The sequence below is a fragment of the Chionomys nivalis genome, chromosome 9 (assembly GCF_950005125.1).
Source record: "Chionomys nivalis chromosome 9, mChiNiv1.1, whole genome shotgun sequence".
NCBI lineage: Eukaryota > Metazoa > Chordata > Mammalia > Rodentia > Cricetidae > Chionomys > Chionomys nivalis.
This window is the reverse complement of record NC_080094.1, coordinates 54,394,873-54,414,739: the sequence shown is the minus strand read 5'-3', so window position 1 is coordinate 54,414,739 and position 19,867 is coordinate 54,394,873. Positions and strand designations below refer to the sequence as shown.

Sequence of the window (19,867 nt, the reverse complement as noted above, 5' to 3'; positions counted from 1 at the left end):
CAAACAGAAAATAATTATGTTTTAAAGATTTTTGTTTTATTGACATCTGATTGAAACAGAAGTTCTATCCTGAAAAGAGGGTTTTGTTTGTTTTTTGTTTATTTGTTTTAGTTTTTGAGGGAGATAGTTTAAGACAGGGTCTCTGTTGGGGAATATTATTTTACGGTGTGTGACTTTTGTTTTGCTCTATTTGTTTAACTCTGTGAAGCTGTGATTCTTCACCTCTCTAAAACACCTGATGTTCCTAATAAAGAGTTAAAGGGACAATAGCAAGGCAGGAGTAAGGATAGATGATGGGTCTGGCAGGCAGAGAGGATGAATAGGAGGAGAAATCTGGAAGAGGGAAAAGAGAAAGCAATGAGAGAACAAGGGAAAGAGGACATCAGGGGCCAGGCACCCAGCCACCCAGCCACCCAGCCATGGAGTAAGAGTGAAAGTAATATATACAAAAGTAAGAAAACAAAAAAAGACCAGAGGCAAAAGGGAGTTGGGATAAATTAAGTTAGAAAGACTGGAAAGAAACAAGCCAAGCTAAAGCTGAGCATTAACAAGTAAGAATAAGTTTCCATGTGTGATTTATTTGGGAGCTGGGTGGCAGGCCCCCAAAGAGTAAAAAAGCCAAAAGAGTAAAATAAAAAACAAACAATATTTTGGCACCCAACGTGGGGTCATATTTACATGTAGTGCCTAAGAAAGTTAAAAAATATATATATACAGCTCCTTTAAGAAAAAGCTGGCAGCAAAACACTTAAACAGCATTTTTTAATGCTAAATAGAAACAAAAACACTGAGTAGAAAATGCAGGCAAGTATAGGCATTCTAGAGCTCTGGCGGGTTGAATGCAGCTCCTAGTCATGCTCCTCCGACCTGACTGACCTGCAAGCTTTCGCAACCTGACCCGAGAGTGGGCAGAGCCAGCCTATAGAGCATGCGGAGAATCCAGGTGTAGCTTAGCTGTCTAAAGTTTGCTCATGTGGTCAAAATGCTAAAAGATACACAGTAAAAGAGATCCAGACAGAAAAACCTCTAAATAGCTTCCAGTGTGTTTTGCAATGCGTGTAGGCTTAAGAAAGAAAAGAAAGTGGGCATAGACAGTCATAGAAAGAAATAGATTAAAAATAAGAAAGTATTTAAAGAGACTGAGTAAAAAAAAAAAAGCCATGTGAATATAGGAAACCCAGGGAGGCTGGACCCTTTCTAGCATTGTGTTTATTTTGAATTTTTTGATGGCTGAAAAGCAAAGGACAGCTGCTAAGAGGCTTGGAATTAAAAGAGGGATTGTAGAAATAAACAAGCCTGGATATTTTAAGATAAAAAAGTCAAAAATGTGTTTGTCAAATGGAAATCAAAAATGCTTTGGAGAAGCGGTTTTGCTTTTGTTCCCACAGGAAACAAGAGGCTGTGGATTTGTTCTAGGTTGATATGGATCTGGTTTGATCAAGGAGACCACCAGAAACTTGACAGGTGTTATCTATCAACAAAGGTTACTGCTGATCTTCCCAGGGCTTGATCATTATCTCAAATTATCTCAGGGACCCTAAAAATGCCTTTGCCCACATTCAGCAGGAAGCAGTCTAGAGAAAACAACGTTCACATTCCCAAGAACTGGAATGTAGAAGGTGTTTGGTCATTTTGTGGGTCCTGAATGTTTGTTATGATTTAGGGGAATATATGAATATAGGATTTTAAAAAACAACTATTAATCATAGATATTTTGTGTTGGCATGGATTTTGGCATATTGATACGGACTCAGAGTCAATTTTCTTACACCGTATATATGTTTTTACTCTTGTTTTAAGGACTTTTGTATATTGATACAAATTTATGGCCAGTCTTGTGAAAACACACTGTATATATGCTTCTACTCTTGCTTAAAGGATTTTTGTATATTAATACCAATTTAAGGCTATTTTTGTTACAACATATTATATATATACATATATATACATACATATATATATATACATATATATATATATGTTTCTGCTCTTGTTTAAGGTATTGCACCTAGGCAGTTCATTTGAAAATGTAAGGTAAAGTTCTAGTTTTTGAAAACTATTATTATGAACTATATAAGATAATCAGGAAACAGAGGTTAGTGGTTAGTCACTTATAACAACCAAAATTGTAGATATGTTAGGTATGCTTTCCAGATCATATAGAGATATATTTTAGATAGATGGTCTTCAAGCCATCTCAAAGACCTACAGAATATGGCATTTCACATGTTTTGTGAATTTAGGACTTTTCATGGCAATGAGACACATCTGCTCCTGACAGCACAAATTTCCTTTGATGGAACCCACAAAGACACATGGTAATGACTGCTGACATTTGGAAGGTAACCCACCAGAGATTTACACATCTTATGGGGTTTAAATTCTAGTAGGAACAGCACATTAACTATGCTGTCTCTTGATTCGCTCGCTGTCTCTAATTCTCTTGTGTGGTAACATGCTCCCCTGCTAACTCAGCCTTGGGACCCTTACCAGTGGTATTCCTCACACATCGGGACAACAACCTGCGCTCTGTTAATAGGATGACTGCCTCCTACACTGTATTCTCTGGTTTATAAAATAAGCTCTCATAATCTAGTCTTTTCCCCATTTTATGATGAGAAACTTTGAAGCTGATTGTCTATAGCCTGACTGACAGGGCAAAATGGCCAGACGGAATGTCCTTGTGGAGAGATCACAGGAGGAACTTCCACAGAGCAGAAACAGATATCTGGCCTTGTTAGATATAAGTCCTTCAAATATTTGTGACAATTAGACAGTATTGCAGGTGTCTGTCCTTGTTATAGTCCTTCAAGCGATCAATTGCACCTGTGTCTCCTTCATTAACACCTCCCTGATCTGATTCAAAACAGTAATAATTAGCACTTTGTACCAGCTTATGATGCACTTTTTTTGTTTCAGTCCTGAGATTATGGTGATTAAAAAATGACTGTTTATTAACTAACCATGCCCAAATATTATTAATCACACTTAAGAAATTTAAAACAATGCATGTGTTCTTTGCCTTTTCCTTACATCTCTCGATGGTTTAGTTTTCTCCCTTCTGTAACTTGTAGTGGCCCCTTTAAGAGAAGACCAGAGCCTCCCCACAGCTGCAGTTGTGGTTAGCTACAAACTAACTGATAAGCTTGGCTGTGTCTCTTCAAAGAATGCCTATGTCCCTGAGAATCTTCCTTGTAGTTTTTTTTATTACTAACAAGTTGTTAATGAATAATTTATAAATGCTTGGAAATTTGTAACAGGAGAGAAATAAAGAAAGACGTGTGAAAGAAGAGTTTCTTCTTATAGCCATCAGACCTAAGTCCCTATGCTTATTGTGACATCTCTTTTTGAACCCTGAGTGAAAACTTTAAAGGCAGGCCCTAGAAAGTTCTCTTTATTACTTCAGAGATGATGGGCATCGATGAAACTCCTAATGGAGTTTGCTTTCAATGTGGCAAGGCTAGCCAATTGGGGAAAGAAGCTGCTCGTGCCTGGACTGCTTGACAGTATGTTGTATAAACTGAACATGCAGGACCCACAGGAAAGTGACCATTGAACTTTGCCAAAACAAGGTGGGTTGGTACTTCAGGGTTCCTGCTTTCCCGAAGAAACTGCCAGACTTTCTGCAGGAAACAGAGGAAATGACTGACAAACTGCCAGATAAGTGGGACAATCTTTCAAATTTCCTGCTTCACTGAAAAGTCTGCCAGTTACTCTTGGCCAATGGCTGAAGATGGATGCCTCAATGTTGCAGTGAAACTTTGGGTGATTGTCCAGGCAGTCAGAGGTCTCTGTCATTTCTAGAATTTTTGGAAGTCAATCATTTTGCAATGCACTTTTTTGTTCATTTAAGTAATGTTATTGTAGTGATAGTTCATTTGTATTTTAATAACCAAAGCTTGCCTGAAGATCAGAGAGTAAAACAGTCGCACCGATCAGCCTTACAGACCAGGCAGTGTTGACACACAATTTTAATCCCAGTAACCACACTAGTTTGCCATAGAAACAGGCAGTAGTGGTACATGCCTTTGATCCCAGCCCTAGAGAGGAATATAAAATGGGAGGAGACAGCTCTCAGACACAGTCTTATTCTGAGATTCCTGAAGGCAGGATTACCCTTTCAGATGAGGTAGAGATAAGAGCCAGTGACTGTTTTGCTTTTCTCACCTTCATGTTAAACCCCAATATATGTTTCTGGGTTTTTATAAATTGTGCTATATATTATATCCTTCTGGTACCTTTGATGGAGTTGAAGACTAGATAGTTATATTTGCAGTTTTTCTTACATATGATAAGAAGTAAGTTAGGTATAAAATTTTGGATTTACTAATATGGGATAGATTATGGAGTATTTTCTTTAAATTTACCAGACACAAATGAGTTGGAATTCAGTACACTGTGAATGTAATATTTATTTGATAATTGTTCTTATTACATTCAGTCTTACTATGTTAAAGTTATTCTTGTTTAGGAAGGAAAAAGGGGGAATATTGGGGAATATTATTTTAAGGTATGTGCTTTGGTTTATGCTGCATTTATTTAACTCTGAAACTGTTTCTTTGCCTGTCTAAAACACCTGATGTTCCTAATAAAGAACTGATTGGCCAATAGCAAGGCAGGAGCAAATATAGGCGCGGCTGGCAGGCAGAGAGGATAAATAAAGGAGAACTCTGGAAGAGGGAAAGGAGCAAACAATGAGAGAACTAGGGGAGGACGACGTCAGGGACCAGCCATTCAGCCAGCCTCAGAGTGAGAGTCAGAAGTAAGAAAAGAGTCCAGAGGCAAAAAGTAGTTGGGATAATTTAAATTAGAAAGGCTAAGAAACAAGTCAAGCTAAGACCACATATTAATAAGTAAAAATAATTCTCCATGTATAACTTATTTGGGAGCTAGGTGGTGGTCCCCAAAAGAGTAAAAAAATAAAAACAACAGCAGTTCTCTGCTAGTCCAGGCTGGCCTCCAACTTGCTCTGTAGCTGAAGCAGTCTCTGAACTCTGGATCCTTCTGTTTCCCACTCTGGAGTGCTGGGATTACACATGTGCCCACCACACGTGGCTCTACTGTGCTTTCTATAATGCAGTGATTGTGGTTATTACCCCCTCCTTAGATGGGAAATTTAAGAAATAGGATGTAAGATAGGTGTGGTGGTGCATACTTACTTCTCTGTAATCCTAGCATTTGGTAGGCTGAGGCAGGAGGATTGCTGCTACTTCAAATACAGCTTGGGAAATATAAGTTCTGCCCTTTAAAAAGCTAAATACTAGCACCATTAATACTACTAATATAATAACTAATAATAATTTTTCTTTTATTTTTGTTTGATCAGATCTTACTAGTAGCTCTGGCCATTTTGGAGCTTCCTGTATAGACTAGGCTGGTCTTGAGCTCATCTCAGATGGCCAGAGATCCATGGGAATCTGTCTCCCTAGTGCTAGGATTAAAGGTGTGTGTCACCACACCCAGCGGATGGTAACTTTGATTAGCTACTGGTCACTCCTAAAATCTTAGTCAGCCTGACTAGACGATAGATTGCTCCCCATTTCCACTGAAGATGATGCGTGAAGTAGTGTGCAACCAAGTGTGAGAGCCACATGCACACCCACAGCAGCTAATTCGCAAACATCATCAGGGTGCTCTCAATCGCTGCTTAGATATTTTTCAGCCCCGAAAGTATTTTTATAGGGGTTGCTATGTTCCCCAGGTTTTGGCCTTGCATTCACAATGCTCCTTTTCTCAGCCACCTGTGTTTACAGATATGTGCCCCTACATTTCTAAGTGAATATTCACATCTGTACCAGCACATGGATCCTGGGCTCTGTAGAACGTAGGCTTTGTGCCACACTATCAGAAACTGTTTATTTGAAGAGCATCTTCACCTGTCCCCCAGCCTTCTAGGGCAGATAGTCTAGGTCCATATTTTGTAAGTGAGAAAACCAAGCAGGGATTGGCTGAAGACTTTCTCCCTAGGACCTCAGAGTGATGATCTTACACACTGCAATACAGTCTCTCTCCAAAACCACGGTGGGTACCAGAGCACCTCTGGATCAAGCCTTGTCTGAATGAAATGTAGCCCTGAGTTTTTCATCTGGGGGTCAACTCTTCCCTGGTGATATTAATTCCAGGAAGGTACTCCCTGTACCATTCCCCAGAATAGCACTCCACGGCAGTGTTGCAGGAGAGGGGACTGGTGCCCACTAAGTTCAGTTCTTGGTAAACCCTGAAGTGGTGGACAGGTGGCACAGAGTATGGCGTGAGGCAGGCATGACACACACAGCACTAATTACGACGGGCGGGCCCGTGTGCTTGCCTCACGAAGTGGTGAATCCTGCTGATGCCAGGTGGCAGGAGGCTTTCCTGCCCGGTGCTGCTCAAAACCAAACAAAAAAGATCACTGGTCTTTCCTTCACCCTGGAGCGACCAAAAAGGTCGGCTCCTGAGAATGTGAAGACTGTATCTGCACGAAGTGACAGCTGTGTATATGAACGAGAAAATGTAGTTTGGGTTCAAAGCATAAAGTGCTGTGCACACCTGTCAGGATGGGCCATTTGGTCACAAACTCCATGAGCCTTAGCAGGGAAGCCTAGTGACCTCTGAGGAGGGACAGAGAGGCCAGAATGCAGGGAAGAATTAGTAGAACATGGACTCAGTGACACAGACTGCCAATCCATATAGCTCCTGTTTATTCTTTTTTTTTTTAATTTTTATTTATTTTTTTATTTTCCAAAACAGGATTTCTCTGTAGCTTTGGAGCCTGTCCTGGAACTAGCTCTTGTAGACCAGGCTGGCCTTGAACTCACAGAGATCCGCCTGCCTCTGCCTCCTGAGTGCTGGGACTAATGGCGTGTACCACCACTGCCTGGTAACTCCTGTTTATTCTTGACAGCACTGAATCCAAGAGCTTTCGAAGGAATCAGAGCAAGGCCACTGTGGAAGTGTGGGTGGTTATAGCTCTTCATCCAGTCTCAGTAAAAGGAGGGCAGCTGGTTCTCGGCCCACAGCTCTCTCTGTGGTGAAGCTCTAAGAGCCAGGGTTTACAGAGGTCCTGTGGAGGGGGTGGGCCCTCTGATGAGGCTCATGCCGAGTTCTCACTACACTTATATTACCCCACTGTAATGTGAAATCTGCTCTCTCCTGCCCAGTGTCTCCAAGCACTCCTGGAGAGATAGGCTGTCCCATCTTCTCTAGGGAATGAGAAGGTTCTATTCCAAGTTCACCGGCAAGACCTCTGGAGCCTGGGAAACCACGGGGAAGGAAACGTCTTCTCTCTTCCCTCAGCAAGCCCTGGCCTAGGGCCCTCCATCACACCTCTACCACAGTCCTCTGACTCCCACCAGGTTGGCCCCCAACATTTTCCCCAGCCTGCCGCCGATCCAAGGCCAGCTGGAGGGCATGTTTTATGGTCTCCTTGTTGTTCAGGACATTGTATCGACTCAGCTCCACCAACCGATCAAACTCCTTGGGCTCATAGGTAAAGTCCATCATTCCATAGGGGGTATCTGGCCCATTGATGACAAAGTCCCCAAAGGCCTTCTCTTCAGCTGTTTGTCGTTCTTTATCTGAGGGTGAGAAAGCAAGGCTAGGCTAAAGTACGCTATGAAACTGGCTGGGAGCTGATGGTCCTGGACACTCCCCTGCCCAGGATGTCTGGCTTGCTCTCTGGAAAAGATCATCTTAACTCTTGAACCCATTAGAAAGAGACGGTTCAGAGAGAACACTAAGGTCTAGGCAGCGGAGGCCACAGCGGTTAGCCCAGGCCTTCCAGAAGGCTAGTGTTCCATCCTCCTCTGCTGGTTGGAGCAGGCTTGGGACTTCCCCTTACCTGGGGCCAGATGTGTGCGGAAGGTCCTGTTGACAAGGGGGAAATGCAGCACAATGGGCGAGCGGGGGTCCTCGGCCTTCATGAACAGATAGCACTCACGGGGATCCTCCAAGTCCTCGGGTTCCACCTCAATCCGGGGGAAGGGGATTCCTCGATCCAGGCAGTACTTCTCTGTCATCTGCAAGCCCTGGGCAAAGATGCGAGCTTCTGACCTGGACTCAGGCTTCAGCTAGCTCTGTTTCTGAATGACCGAGTGACTTTCTGAGCCACCTCTCTATTTGCTGAATAAAGTTGGAAATAAGTGTCTAGAGGGAGCTTAGTGAATTAGCAATAATTAGCAAAGGCCAGCTGTCAAGCTAGTCCCTCTAGACCTCTTACGTCATCCTTCCTCCCCTTAGTATGGCTGTTCCTTCGCTAGTCCCTCCTCTCTTCCCTGTTAAGGGGCTGATAGCAAGGGCGTGTTGGAGGGGTTTTTTAATCTGCTCTCCAGTCCTAGGCAGTCATTGGATAAGGAGGATAAAGAGGAAGTCAAAGAGAGACCACAAACCCCACATGTGATTGATGACGTCCGTCTACTGCCCTAGCGATTCTGATTCTGAGGCACGCTTTGCAGATGTCCCCTTAGAGGATGTGTGTGTGCCCCCCCCCAGTGTTACCATAGTAACAAAGGACAGCAACCCCAGACCCATGTGAAGCAGGGAAAAATCCTAACATAATTAGACAGATTCTAGGACAGGGTCTAGAAGACAACTGAGACCCTCTTTACATACCCTCTCAGAATCCCAGAATCCACCAGCTGGGAGACCTGGACTGTTGACAATGTTTAAAAGACACCCTACCACCAGAGATAACACCCAAACACCCAGCTGGGCCTCTCAGGGGAGATTTTTCTCCCCTCTCCCCCTCTACTCAGTTTAGGAGACCCCTACTTCCCCTTCCCTCCCTACCTGAAAGGGAGCTTCCAAGGGATAGTCAAAGGACACAATGAGGTCCACGGCCCGCCGGGGCTGCAGGATCAGCGGGAACGGTGAGTTGATGGCAAAGCCTCCGTCCACTAGGCACAGGCTATCCCTCATGGGTGTGAGCTTGTTGGGGGAAGCGTCAGGATGTCTGTCTGTAAGGTGCACCGGGATAGATGCAGTCGTTCTTGCTGGCGACCCTCTTCTCTTTGCATCCGCAGTCGGTCCCTAGAATTCTCCTGCCTCCCAATGGCCAGGCAGAGTCCCTCGCTCTAGCCTGCCTACCCTGCCTTCTGGAGCAACCAGAAAAGCCTTCCCCATCAGCACCAGAGGGCCATGACTTCACTTCCTCCAACACCCAGAGAAAAGCCAGTGCTGGCCCCGGTGAGCCAGCCGTATATACCGGAAGGATCTGCTTACAGTTCCCTCCTTCCGCAGCACCGCACGCGTACCTTTCCGGGCCATGAACTCGACGCTAGTCACATAGTCCTTGTGCAGGAAGAGACCTCGGGTAAAGTTAAAGCTCCGGGCACAGGTCAAGCGGGAGGTGAATATGTTCAACATAGCCCGAGAGAAGGGACCCTGTGGGGTGATGACCCTGGTAGGCAGTCGTGTGGGGTCCTGAAACTGCGACTTTGGGCAGTCATCTAGAGAGGGGACAGTGAAATGCAGTGAGAAGTGAGACCATCCTTTGTCCATCTCCCTCATCCTTCGTCCCTCTGCCCGGGCTCTGGCAAGTGGGAAGCGGTAGCGGCTGGACAGGGCCCTTTGCTTTCACCTGTGACACTAATGCGCTCTTTGTACCAGTCCAGGAAACCCAGGCCTGAGCCTCCCATCTTCAGGGAGATCTCATTCAGGCTGGCTGCAAAAGCACTGCCCCACATGCCTACAGAGACAGACAGGACCCCGAATCACAGACAGGCCCTAACCCTGCCCATCTCCAACCTCCAAGCCTAGACTCACCCTGCAGGTAACAGATGCGGGGTTCTGGCCAGCGCCGCAGCAGCCGACCCATGAAGAACTCAGAGCCGAAGAGTTCGGTGGGAATGTAAGCCCCATACTTGTGGAAACCGACCTCATAGGGGGTGAACTCACACCACTCTGGGGAAACAAAGTAACCAGGGTCCTCATGACTGAGCAGGAACCTTGACTTTCCGGAAAATCAGAGGAAGCAACTCTACCATTTGCCAAGGTCCCAGCTTGGGAGCACCTCCCACTTAGATCTAATAGCTCCACCCTCCTACCGCCCTCTTCCTGCCTTCTTCCTTTGGGCCCACACCCAGGCACCTGCAGAGTCTTCGCCACTGAAGTGTGTGTGGACATTGATGCTGGCATAGATGGGGTAAGGGTTCTGACCCTGGCTGACTATTTCTTGCTGGTCTGACAGCGTGGCGGGGTTTTCCTGGGCAGGAGAGAAAGCAGACAGCTTGACTTTGCCGGGAGTTCCCATTCTTTATCCCCAGGGCTTGAAGTCAGTTCAGTACGCTGAGGGGTATGGTGTACCCACTGGGGATATGTTGTGTTGTCAAGGCCAGGCTGTAGCTCTAGGCTGTAGCAGAGCTCAGAGCCCTGTGGGGTTTCCATAACCCCAGTGCCTCTGGGAACACCCTCTCCTTTCTTTGCCATTCCAGAAAGCATATCAGAACACAGAGAGCTAGACTGACGGTTATAGGGGATCATTGAAAAGTCAGTCTAATTTCTTTACAAAGGAAATCACTAGAAGACGTAACTTAATAGAAATGAGTTGTCCCAGGTGAAACACACTCAGCCAATAGCCACACATGTGGCTCAGCTACCCTGAATCTTCTGTCTCAGACAGACGGGGCCTGCAGTTCTAGGAACAACCGCCTGGTGGCGCCGGTCAGAGCTGTTTTTGCAGAGGCAGGCAGAAACCATTTTCAAAACGTGCTTTTACTGGGCTCTGCTCCAGGAGTAAGAAAGAAGTAAGGTAGAGAGAAAGTGTGGAAAGGGAGCTGGGATGGGGCAAATGTAGCCATTTCCTGTTCTCTTACCCCCTGGTTCAGAAAATACTCGATAACGAGGCCCCACAAGTCAGTGAGGGACATGGTCTGGCCTCTGCTCTTCCAGATCTCCTTTTCCCGGATGTAGTATCGCAACTGCTCTGGGAACATCAACCCTATCTTACTGCTGCAGACTCGAGCCGCGGCACGGTCAATGGGGCCCTGCAAAGGCTCCTGGGACCAGGAGGGGTTCTTGTAGAGCGTAGAGATGCACCTGTCGATGGAAGGGATGCTGAGAGTTAGAGGAAGTTCTTCTTGTCACACACACCTGCAGTCCTGCACCCCCACTCAGGCTTGTCCCTGGGACCCAGCCTCCTCTCACTCATCCTGACCTCCTTGAAGGTAGGCTCCCAGCCCCTTATCAGAGACTCCATCCCGTCTCCTGGACCTTCTTACCCACCCAGAGCTCACTTTTGCTCTGTGTTCTAGCCTACCTCACTTACCAGGTAGACCCAGAGACCCCGCTTAGGTAGGTCACAGCATCTAGCAGGCCAAGCTCCTGCAGCCCCGCCAGGCTGCCGTACAGGGACGTCATGGCTCTGGTTCCACCCCCGGAGCCTAACACGGCGATCACAGGCACCTGAACGCAGCAATAATTCGATAGCAACATCACTGGGCTTGACGTATTTGCTGCTTATCCACAGCAGGCACCTTCCACGTATCAGCTCACTGAATTCTCCCAGAAACCCAGTGAGCCTCCCATTTTACAGATGACAAAACTGATGATGTGCCCAAGGGCATGCAGTATGGGATGGCTGTCAAACCCAAGAGTGAGAGCCCACAGATGGCTTGTCTTTTTACATAGCAAGTTTGAGGTCAGCCAGGACTACATAGTGAGATTCTGTCCTAAAATGAAGGTAGTGTAAGACAGCTCCTACTCCTGAGTGTGCACATACACAGGCATGCACACAATACACACATGCACATGCACACACATGTATACTACACTCACACTCACATGCACACACAGCAACATATTTATACAGACACAATTCATACATATATAAACATACACACAAATACACTCACACAGACACACTCATACAGATACACACATGCACACAGACACAAGCACACACGCGCACATATACACAGAGGAACGGTCACACGACACCACAGCAAGAAGGCAGCTGTCTACCAGCCAGGAAAGAGACCCCATGAGAAAACGAATTTCCGTTGTTTAAACCTCTCAGTCTGCATAATTGTGTTGTGACAGCCTGAGCTGCTAAAGATCTCCACCCCCAGCCAGGACTGTAAGCCTTCATTCTGATCCCCAGGGGTTGACTGTGCCCATCAGCGAGGGGAACAAGCCCTCTTGCTCTCTTCATCCTCTGCTGCCTCTACTTCCTCTGAGCTTCCTGGCCGCTCTTATGCACACAAGACCCCTCAAGGGGACAGGCTGGATTGGCTTGAGCTCATCCCATACCTGGTCACAGTGTGGAGCCTCACTCAATCCCATCACCCGCTGCAGGGCCTTGGATACGACATGCTTCCTCTTGTCCAGAAATTCCAGCTCCCCATCGCAGAGCTCAAAGCCAAGGCGCAGGTCTAAGTCCTCAGAGCTGATTCAGACGGGGAGAATGGAGTATGGAGGAGAACCTTGAGCCCAGTGCATTTCCATAGGGACAGAGCCACACCCTGGGGACTTCCCCCTAGTACCAGAGAGGTGGTCCCCATGGCCTGACCTAAGTGGGCAGGAAAGCAGAACCCACTGGGGTATTTCCCCCTTCTAGTCAAGCCCCAAGGCCTTCCACCAGCAACCCCACCTCACCTCATTTCCGCCTTCAGACTCAGAGCCACCTCCTGGCCCTGAAAGAAACAGCAGTGCCTTTATCCTTGAGTAAAGAGAGTCAGACCCCCATCTTTGACCCTTGGTGCTCAGGTCAAAGGTGAGCCCCAGAACTCTCTGGGTGATCAAAGGGCAGGCAGGGGCCCCCAGAACCAGACTAAACTTTACCTTCAGAACCACAGAGTGCTGTTTCTCCTGGCCGAGAGGCAGAGAGGAGAGCAAGATGTCTGCCTTGCTCAGCTTGCTGTTCTGAGCCTCCAGCTTGTCGTTTGGGTCACTCTGTGGAGAAGATGCCAAGGAACAATGGCGGGGGGGGGGGTCATGGAAGACTTGCTTCCAGCAGTCTGGAGTCTTCTCCTACACGGACTCATTCCGCTGTTCTTCCCTTTGCTGCTGCTCGCTTACCTGTAGAACCAGAAGCTTTTCCTCCAGCTCTACGTGCAGTTTGGGGTTCAGCACCGGATTCACATGGAAGGTAAAGGTAGGTGGTAGATCTGGCTCCCTGATCTGCTGGAGAGGCACTAACTGTGGCTTCTCATAAGCCCCAGGCACTGCCAGCTGGATCTGCCTTGAGCCTGAGGGCAGAGATGCAGTGAAAAGCCAAAGTGGGTGGATGCAAATGTGGCTCAGGACAGTGGTGACAGTAATTCCTCTTCTTCCCCAGACCCCTAGCTCTCGTCTCCCTACTCACTTAAGTACCCTGACCACAGGGAAAGATCCACGGAGAGCTCCTGGGTTCTATAGTCAATCCGCCCTGGTACAGTGTGGGAAACACACAAATACTAGGGGAGAAGGGAAGGGGGCAGCCCATAGCCTATGAGGCTGGTGATTTTGAAATTTTTATTTTAATTGCCTAACATTGATGGAGGAAGGTCATTGGTTAATTAATAAAAAAACTGCTTGGCCTCATAGGTTAGAACATAGGTGGGTGGAGTAAACAGAACAGAATGCTGGGAAAAAGAGGAAGTGAGCTCAGACGTGATGCCGCTCTTCTCCAGGGCAGATGTGATGAAGCTCTGACCCAGGATGGACGTAGGCTAGAATCTTCCCAGTAAGCGCACCTTGGGGTGCTACACAGATTATTAGAGATGGGCTAAATTAATACGTGAGAATTAGCCAAGAAGAGGCTAGATATAATGGGCCAAGCAGTGTTTAAAAGAATACAGTTTGTGTGTTGTTATTCCTGGGCATAAGCTAGCCAGGTGACCGGGAGCTTGGTGGCAGGAACGCAGCCCGCAGCTCCCTACAACATAGCATGTAACCAATTACATAAATATCCATTCATTATTGCATTTAGTACCCATTTTCAACTGTTAATATTCCAGACCTCTTGACTCCATCCATGCATTGTGTTCCTTGCTTTTAGAGAGGTTTGTGGCCAAAGAGAACACAGAAATATGCTGTAAGTTGCTGTGGTCTTAGCTCCCAAAAGTCAAAGACCTTGGAAAAGTGTAGGGACTCAGAAGAGCAGGTAGAAGGCAGACTGGCATTCCGGGTACAGAGAATTACATATTGCAGAAGCAGAGGGGTCAGAGGTCTGCTCAAGCTAGGGGAGACCCAGGCTGGGGTGAGGGGAAGCAAAGAACAGTGGGAAGACCTCTTCCTGCCCTGTTTCCTAGCAGCTATGAGAGGTGGTGGATACCAGAGAGGAACTCCCAGGCCTGACATCCGGCCAAGGCATACACTGCTATGCAGAAGAGTCTGGGTCCCAAATACACCACAGAAGCAACTATGACTCGAAGGGTTGGAGGACAGCAGGGTCCAGATAGAGTCACACCCTTGCACAAGCTGAAGCCAGTCTCGGCAGCCCTGAGGTAGCAGGGACACCGGGAAAGGTGCTTTTCCTCTCCCACCGAGGTTGATAGCCCGAGATGGAGGCAGACTAAGACACACCATTCACTGCAGAAATGCCAGATCTCATGGTGAAGGCAATGGCCTTGGAGTGTGTCAGACCTGTTTGGTCCTGGCTCTCCGTGTACTGGCTGTGTGATAGGAAGAGGTTCTCAGGCTGCACCTGCTCTACGTGGCTGCTGTGAGGAAATAAATATGGCCAGCATAATGCCAGACCCTCCATGTCACCATGGCAGCTCTCATCTCACAGGCTCGCGTCTCCATGTGGGAAGGGACATCTTCCTATCACTCCACCAGGCTCCACCCCCCCCCCATCTGGATTCTCCCCCTCTGTGCCAGACTGCATTAATAACCCTAATCCTGTACTTCCCGTATTCTCTCTTTGCCATGCTGTTAGGGGTGTGTGTGTCTTCTCAGCTCTTTTTTCCTCAGAGGAATGAAATGGGTCAAGAGATGCATTTTAAGCAGTGTATTTATCAGAGCAAGCACTCCGCAGGGAGATGGCAGAGGCTGCCACAAAGCAGGAAGATGCACTTTGAGTTCTGTGTTGTTGGTTTTAAGTTTTAAAACTTAAGTAAATTTAAGATTTTGAATATTCTATGAATATTTTTGTGGGGTGGCATATTCAAAGGGTAATATGATCTTCCTCCCCTGCCCCAATCAGAGTGGACTGGGTGGATAGAGGGGACATTCTTCCTTCCCCATGATCCTTTAGGAAAGTCTAAAGGAAGCAAAATAATGATGGAGCTAGTTTTTTGAGGATGCTGACCCTTCCCACATGTGTCGGGGAATGCCCCTGTGCCTTAGTTTTTGAAAAAATAAATCTGCAGCCTCAAGGGTATTTAACTATGAAGGAGTGTTCTGACTGACAGGAGGCATGGCCACCATGATACAGCCGTAGGTTTCTTAGTTAGCTCAGATCTCTTTCTTGAATTGCTCAAGGTCCCATGATGTCATGACTTTTGATTAGGACATTTTGTCATTTTCATTAAGGTTTTGTGTGTGACATGCTCACATGTGTGTGACTATGCATGCCTGTGCACACATGAGGAGGGCAGAGGTTGTTGGTATCCTGCTCTGTCATGCTTCACTTTATTCCCTGGAAACAAGGTCTCTCCTTGAGCCTGGAGCTGGGCTGGCAGCCTACAAGCTCTAGCGATCCTCCTGTCTCTGACCCCCCTAGCACTGGGGGTCATCCCCAGGTTTTGAAGTGGATACTAGGGATTTGAACTTAGGTCTTCAAGTTTGTGTAGGAAGTACTTTTACCCGCTGAGCTTTCTCCTTAGCTTCATTTTGTTATTTTTTCTTTTTTTTTAATATTTATTTATTTATTATATATACTATATTCTGACTGTGTGTATGACTGCAGGCCAGAAGAGAGCACCAGACCTCATTACAGATGGTTGTGAGCCACCATGTGGTTGCTGGGAATTGAACTCAGGACCTTTGGAAGAGCAGGCAATGCTCTTAACCGCTGAGCCATCTCTCCAGCCCCCCATTTTGTTATTTTTTAAAAATTATTTATTTTTGTTTTATTTGCATTGGTGTTTTGCTTATGTATGTCTGTGTGAGAGTTTCAGATGTTGGAGTTACAGACAGTCACCATGTGGGTGCTGGGAACTGAACACAGGTCCCCTGGAAGAGCAGTCAGCGCTCTAACACTGAGCCCCCTCCTCTCCAGCCCCCTCCTGTTGTTATTTTTAAAACTGAGGTTTTTAAATTGAAGGCTGAGGCCTTGGTTTTACACAAGACTGGCAGACTGAACAAATCGGAAACAAGATTTGTGCTATCTTTTCAGGTTGCCTTCTCCCAACTTCTCGGATCTTCTATGCTAACAGAGTGACTTCAGTTTCTCTTCTAAGGAGGCAGACGATAATACCCCTTGCCCTCTGACTTTGTTTGGGCCAGTCACATGTGGGTGGTCAGGCTGCAACCAAAGGCTTCAGAAGCACTTGCTCAATTGAGTCTGCTCTCCTGCATCTCTGTCCAGGCTGATCAGTTGCTCACAGAGGTGGGGGAGACCACTCTTAGCCCTGCTGCCCTCTCCCCACTTTAAGCATTATATATTGAGAGCCATCTCCTTCCCATCAGACATAGCCCCTAGGAAGAAGACAGGCTCCAAGAGTGAGGACACGACTCACCGTACTCTCCAAGTGAGGCTGTCTTGTCTCCTTTGAGCGTGACCTGGATTTTCAGACAGGGCTGAGCCTGAGGAAAGCAGAAGCTTTAGGAGTCAGAGAACCCAAGGGTCTGTCCAAGGTGGAGGAAGGGAGGAATATCCAGGGCAAGGAGCACAGCGGCTATCCAGGACATGGGCCTTAAGGGCAGGGGTCTTTTGTGACAATCCCTTGGACTCATAAGAAGTGGGCATTGGTAGAAAAAGGAATTATGGGGCCCCACAGGCTTCTCCAGCAGTCTCAGCATCCAGGGTCCCAGAGGAACAGTGGGTCTGTGATGCCCACACAGGCTCAAGGTAGCTTCTTGTTCTTCGTTGTTAGCACAGCTTCCTTTAGGGAAGGACTGGGTGTCTTCTAGAGACATGGAGCATCATGGACTCAGCCTGTCTCCTGCTCCCCAGTCCCACACCCATCTTCCCTACTCACCACCAGGACCCCATTGGTGATGACTTCAGAAACAGGCTTCTGACTGTAAAAAAGGAAGGGTTCACGGGCCATCACCCCCCTTACCATGACTGTTGAAACAATATGTTCTAAGCAGGCACAGGAGCCTGGGAAGCACGACAGAACTGTGGATAGGGAGATTTGTCACCCAACATACAAGTAAGCTGTCCTCTCTGAAGCCAGGCCTCCAAGGCAAGTGAAGGAGTTGAGGCCTGGCACTTGGAATGAGTGGATAAATAAAGCTCTAATTGGACTCACCTCTTCTCCAGAGTAAATTCTACTTGCAGCTCTTGTGAATCCTACATGGGGGTGAGCAAGGCATCAATTTTCAAAAACCTTCAAAAATCTCAGGGGTTGCCCCTGCCTCCCACCTTTGCTCAGCTCTCGGGCCTAGGAGGTGAGTCTAGTATGGTACCTCATAGGCACAGGGGAGCAATAGCATTTCCACACAGAGTTTTATCCATTCATAAATATGTGCCAGGTACTGTGCCAGACTCAGCAGTGACCAGGGTCAAACCAAGGTGGCTGCCTGTCAGTGACTCAGTGTGGGGTTCTCTCCTGGAAATTCACTTACTGCTCACCCCGGTAGACCTCACCTCCTGCTTCAGAGGGAAGTTTTCTGTGTGAGGTTTGCCTGGCTGGAGACCACTCAGGTCAAACCGAAGTATGGAGAGCTGGTCACTGTTCAGGATATCCTTGTCACCAAGGGTTAGCTCCAGGACATTCTGAGGACAGAACTGAAAGGTCAGTGTTGTGGAGGAACTCATTGGCCTCCATGCCCAGCTTTCTGGCCTGTACCTTCACAGCACCATGGACTTGATAACGGAAGGTCTCGTTCCACTCTGGGTCACTGCAGTTAGTCACTGTCCTTGTCTGAGAGGGGCTAGGAGAAGCTGTGGGCAGCCACAGTTGGACATAGCAGTCGGCTTTGGACACTGCAGGGGAGAGGGGAGAGGACCTTATTGCTGAAAAGGTTTCCTGGAGGAGGCTGGGCTTGGAAACAAAGGAGCAAGGGGGATAGGAGGCTACCTGCCTGGGGCAGGTTTGGGAGCTTTGGTGTTCCCGGCTCTACCTTGGCCAGGTATACCTCCCACTCAACTGACGAAAAATCCTGCAGCAGCAGCCACAGTTCAAAGGGTCACGTAGCAGCATAGATCGTTGAGTAACTCCTTGAAATTGCCTGATTCAGGCAGTAAAATTCTGTGCCCTGTGTGAACACCACCAAAGCTCCCAGAAAGCAGGCATTGGTGTGTGGCAATGTGAGCCTAACACACCCTCACAGATCCTCCTGGGTCAGCAGGAGGCTGGAGTCTACTCGATTCATCCCTCCCGGTGCTCCTGCCTGTCTGTGCACCCCACACCAGGGCAGCCTCCCTTGATAGTTAATACCAGCCCTTCACCCTACTCCAGGTGGGCATTTGTATGCACATGCACACACACACACATGAACACACGTGTACACACATACATGCCCTGAGAACAGCCTAGAGAAAAGAAGGAGGAGGTGAGGCTCACTCACACAGATCCGTTTGTTGGATGTTTCTGGCCCTCAGCACCTTCACCTGTAGGTCGTAATATGGGTGGGTTTCCTGCTGAAACAACAGAACCCAAGAAACTCGGTTCCAGGAAGCCAGGGACAGCCTGATCTCCTCTCTCACGTGTATTCTGGCTCCTTTTCTCCTCTACTCTGTCTTAACCACAGCGCTTGCCTGGTCCAGGGTCACCGATGCTCCTGTGACAGGAACTCTAGGAAGCGTTTGCGGAGCCCAGGGGGTTGGATGGTCAGGATTAGTGAGGAACCTGGATCTGCTCAACATTAAATGCCATTATGAGCAGTTAAGCTACTTAGGATTTATATGACCAAACTGCAGCTGCTCCTTCCACATGGCCCGAGAACTGGCAGAATGTATTTTAGAAGGTTAAACATTAAAAGAGAAAGCCAGAACCTACCATGCCCATAGGCTTCTAGGCAAGGGCTGGAAGACCAAGACCAAGCAGAGGCAGGGAGGGAGTGGGAAGGTGAGGAGAAGTAGTCACCCAGTTTATACTGGTCTGACAAGTCACTAGATTGAAGATTGGGTTCAAAAAAAGATAACACCAGATTGCAGTCTTCTGGGTATCAGTCTATCTCCCAGAACCCCAACAATCCCCCATCCCTTTTCTTCACAATGTGTTATATGACCGGACTAGCACATTTGGCGCAAACCAATCAAAGGCAACGGTCACAGGACTTGCCATGATTTCGTTTTGGAGATCACTTTCTAGGGCCAAGGCCTGGGCTCATCTCTCTAGTTTGAGCTTTTCCAGGTTGTCTGTGGTATGTTCCACCCTAAATCAAAACCCAGTGCAGTGACTGGCTTAGTCCCTACAGGGACCGTCTCCCAGGACTCTGCCATCAACACTTCCCAAGTGGGATGAGTACATTACCCAGCAATGGCTCCAATGGGTTCCCCTCTTTTCTCTCTTCCGCAGCAGCACTGCCCCAAGAAGGGGCAGTCCCTTGCCTACCAGCCACTTCGGCCAGAGGGTCCAGGGCATGGCCAGCAGCCCAGGTCCCAGCAGCGCGCTTGCCTGCTTTCAAGTCACCCTCTCTGGCAACACTCACTGAAGCTCAGGTCTGGCAAGAGGCACAGGAGTGGGGAGGGTGGAGCAACTACTCTGCCCAGGACGAGGGCTGGGTGGCCACTGGGGCAGGAGGTGGGGTTTGAAGTGCTCCAGGAAGTGAGTGGAGGCCGCTTTCCCCAGGCAAAAGGCAACTTGGTCCCTTTCCAAATGATTCTTAGGGTCCTGCTTAGCACTCCGGACCC

General features: G+C 47.6%; 1 protein-coding gene across 1 annotated transcript; it reads right to left on the bottom strand.

Annotated features, from left to right (window-relative positions):
* Positions 1-7,299: 7,299 nt before the first annotated feature.
* On the bottom strand, positions 7,300-19,598 carry Pla2g4f (phospholipase A2 group IVF). The gene is made up of 20 exons (XM_057780173.1): positions 19,488-19,598; positions 18,580-18,652; positions 17,859-17,995; positions 17,657-17,785; positions 17,319-17,359; positions 17,043-17,085; positions 16,581-16,647; positions 12,994-13,163; positions 12,757-12,867; positions 12,571-12,608; positions 12,226-12,361; positions 11,243-11,379; positions 10,791-11,013; positions 10,066-10,180; positions 9,742-9,879; positions 9,557-9,664; positions 9,231-9,425; positions 8,767-8,933; positions 7,820-8,006; positions 7,300-7,556 (listed from the first exon to the last, which is right to left on the bottom strand). The coding sequence occupies exons 1-20, from the start codon at positions 19,596-19,598 to the stop codon at positions 7,300-7,302; spliced, it is 2,583 nt and encodes an 860-aa protein (XP_057636156.1).
* Positions 19,599-19,867: the final 269 nt, after the last annotated feature.

Bases quoted from the DNA above. Each gene is read 5' to 3' on its own strand.
- Pla2g4f (XM_057780173.1), bottom strand. From the start codon at position 19,598: ATGCCCTGGACCCTCTGGCCGAAGTGGCTGGTAGGCAAGGGACTGCCC. The intron at 12,609-12,756 runs GTAAAGTTTAGT...TGTTTCTTTCAG, and splicing joins AGCACTCTGTGGTTCTGAAG to GGCCAGGAGGTGGCTCTGAG. The intron at 10,181-10,790 runs GTAAGAGAACAG...TCTCCTGCCCAG, and splicing joins AGTATTTTCTGAACCAGGGG to GAAAACCCCGCCACGCTGTC.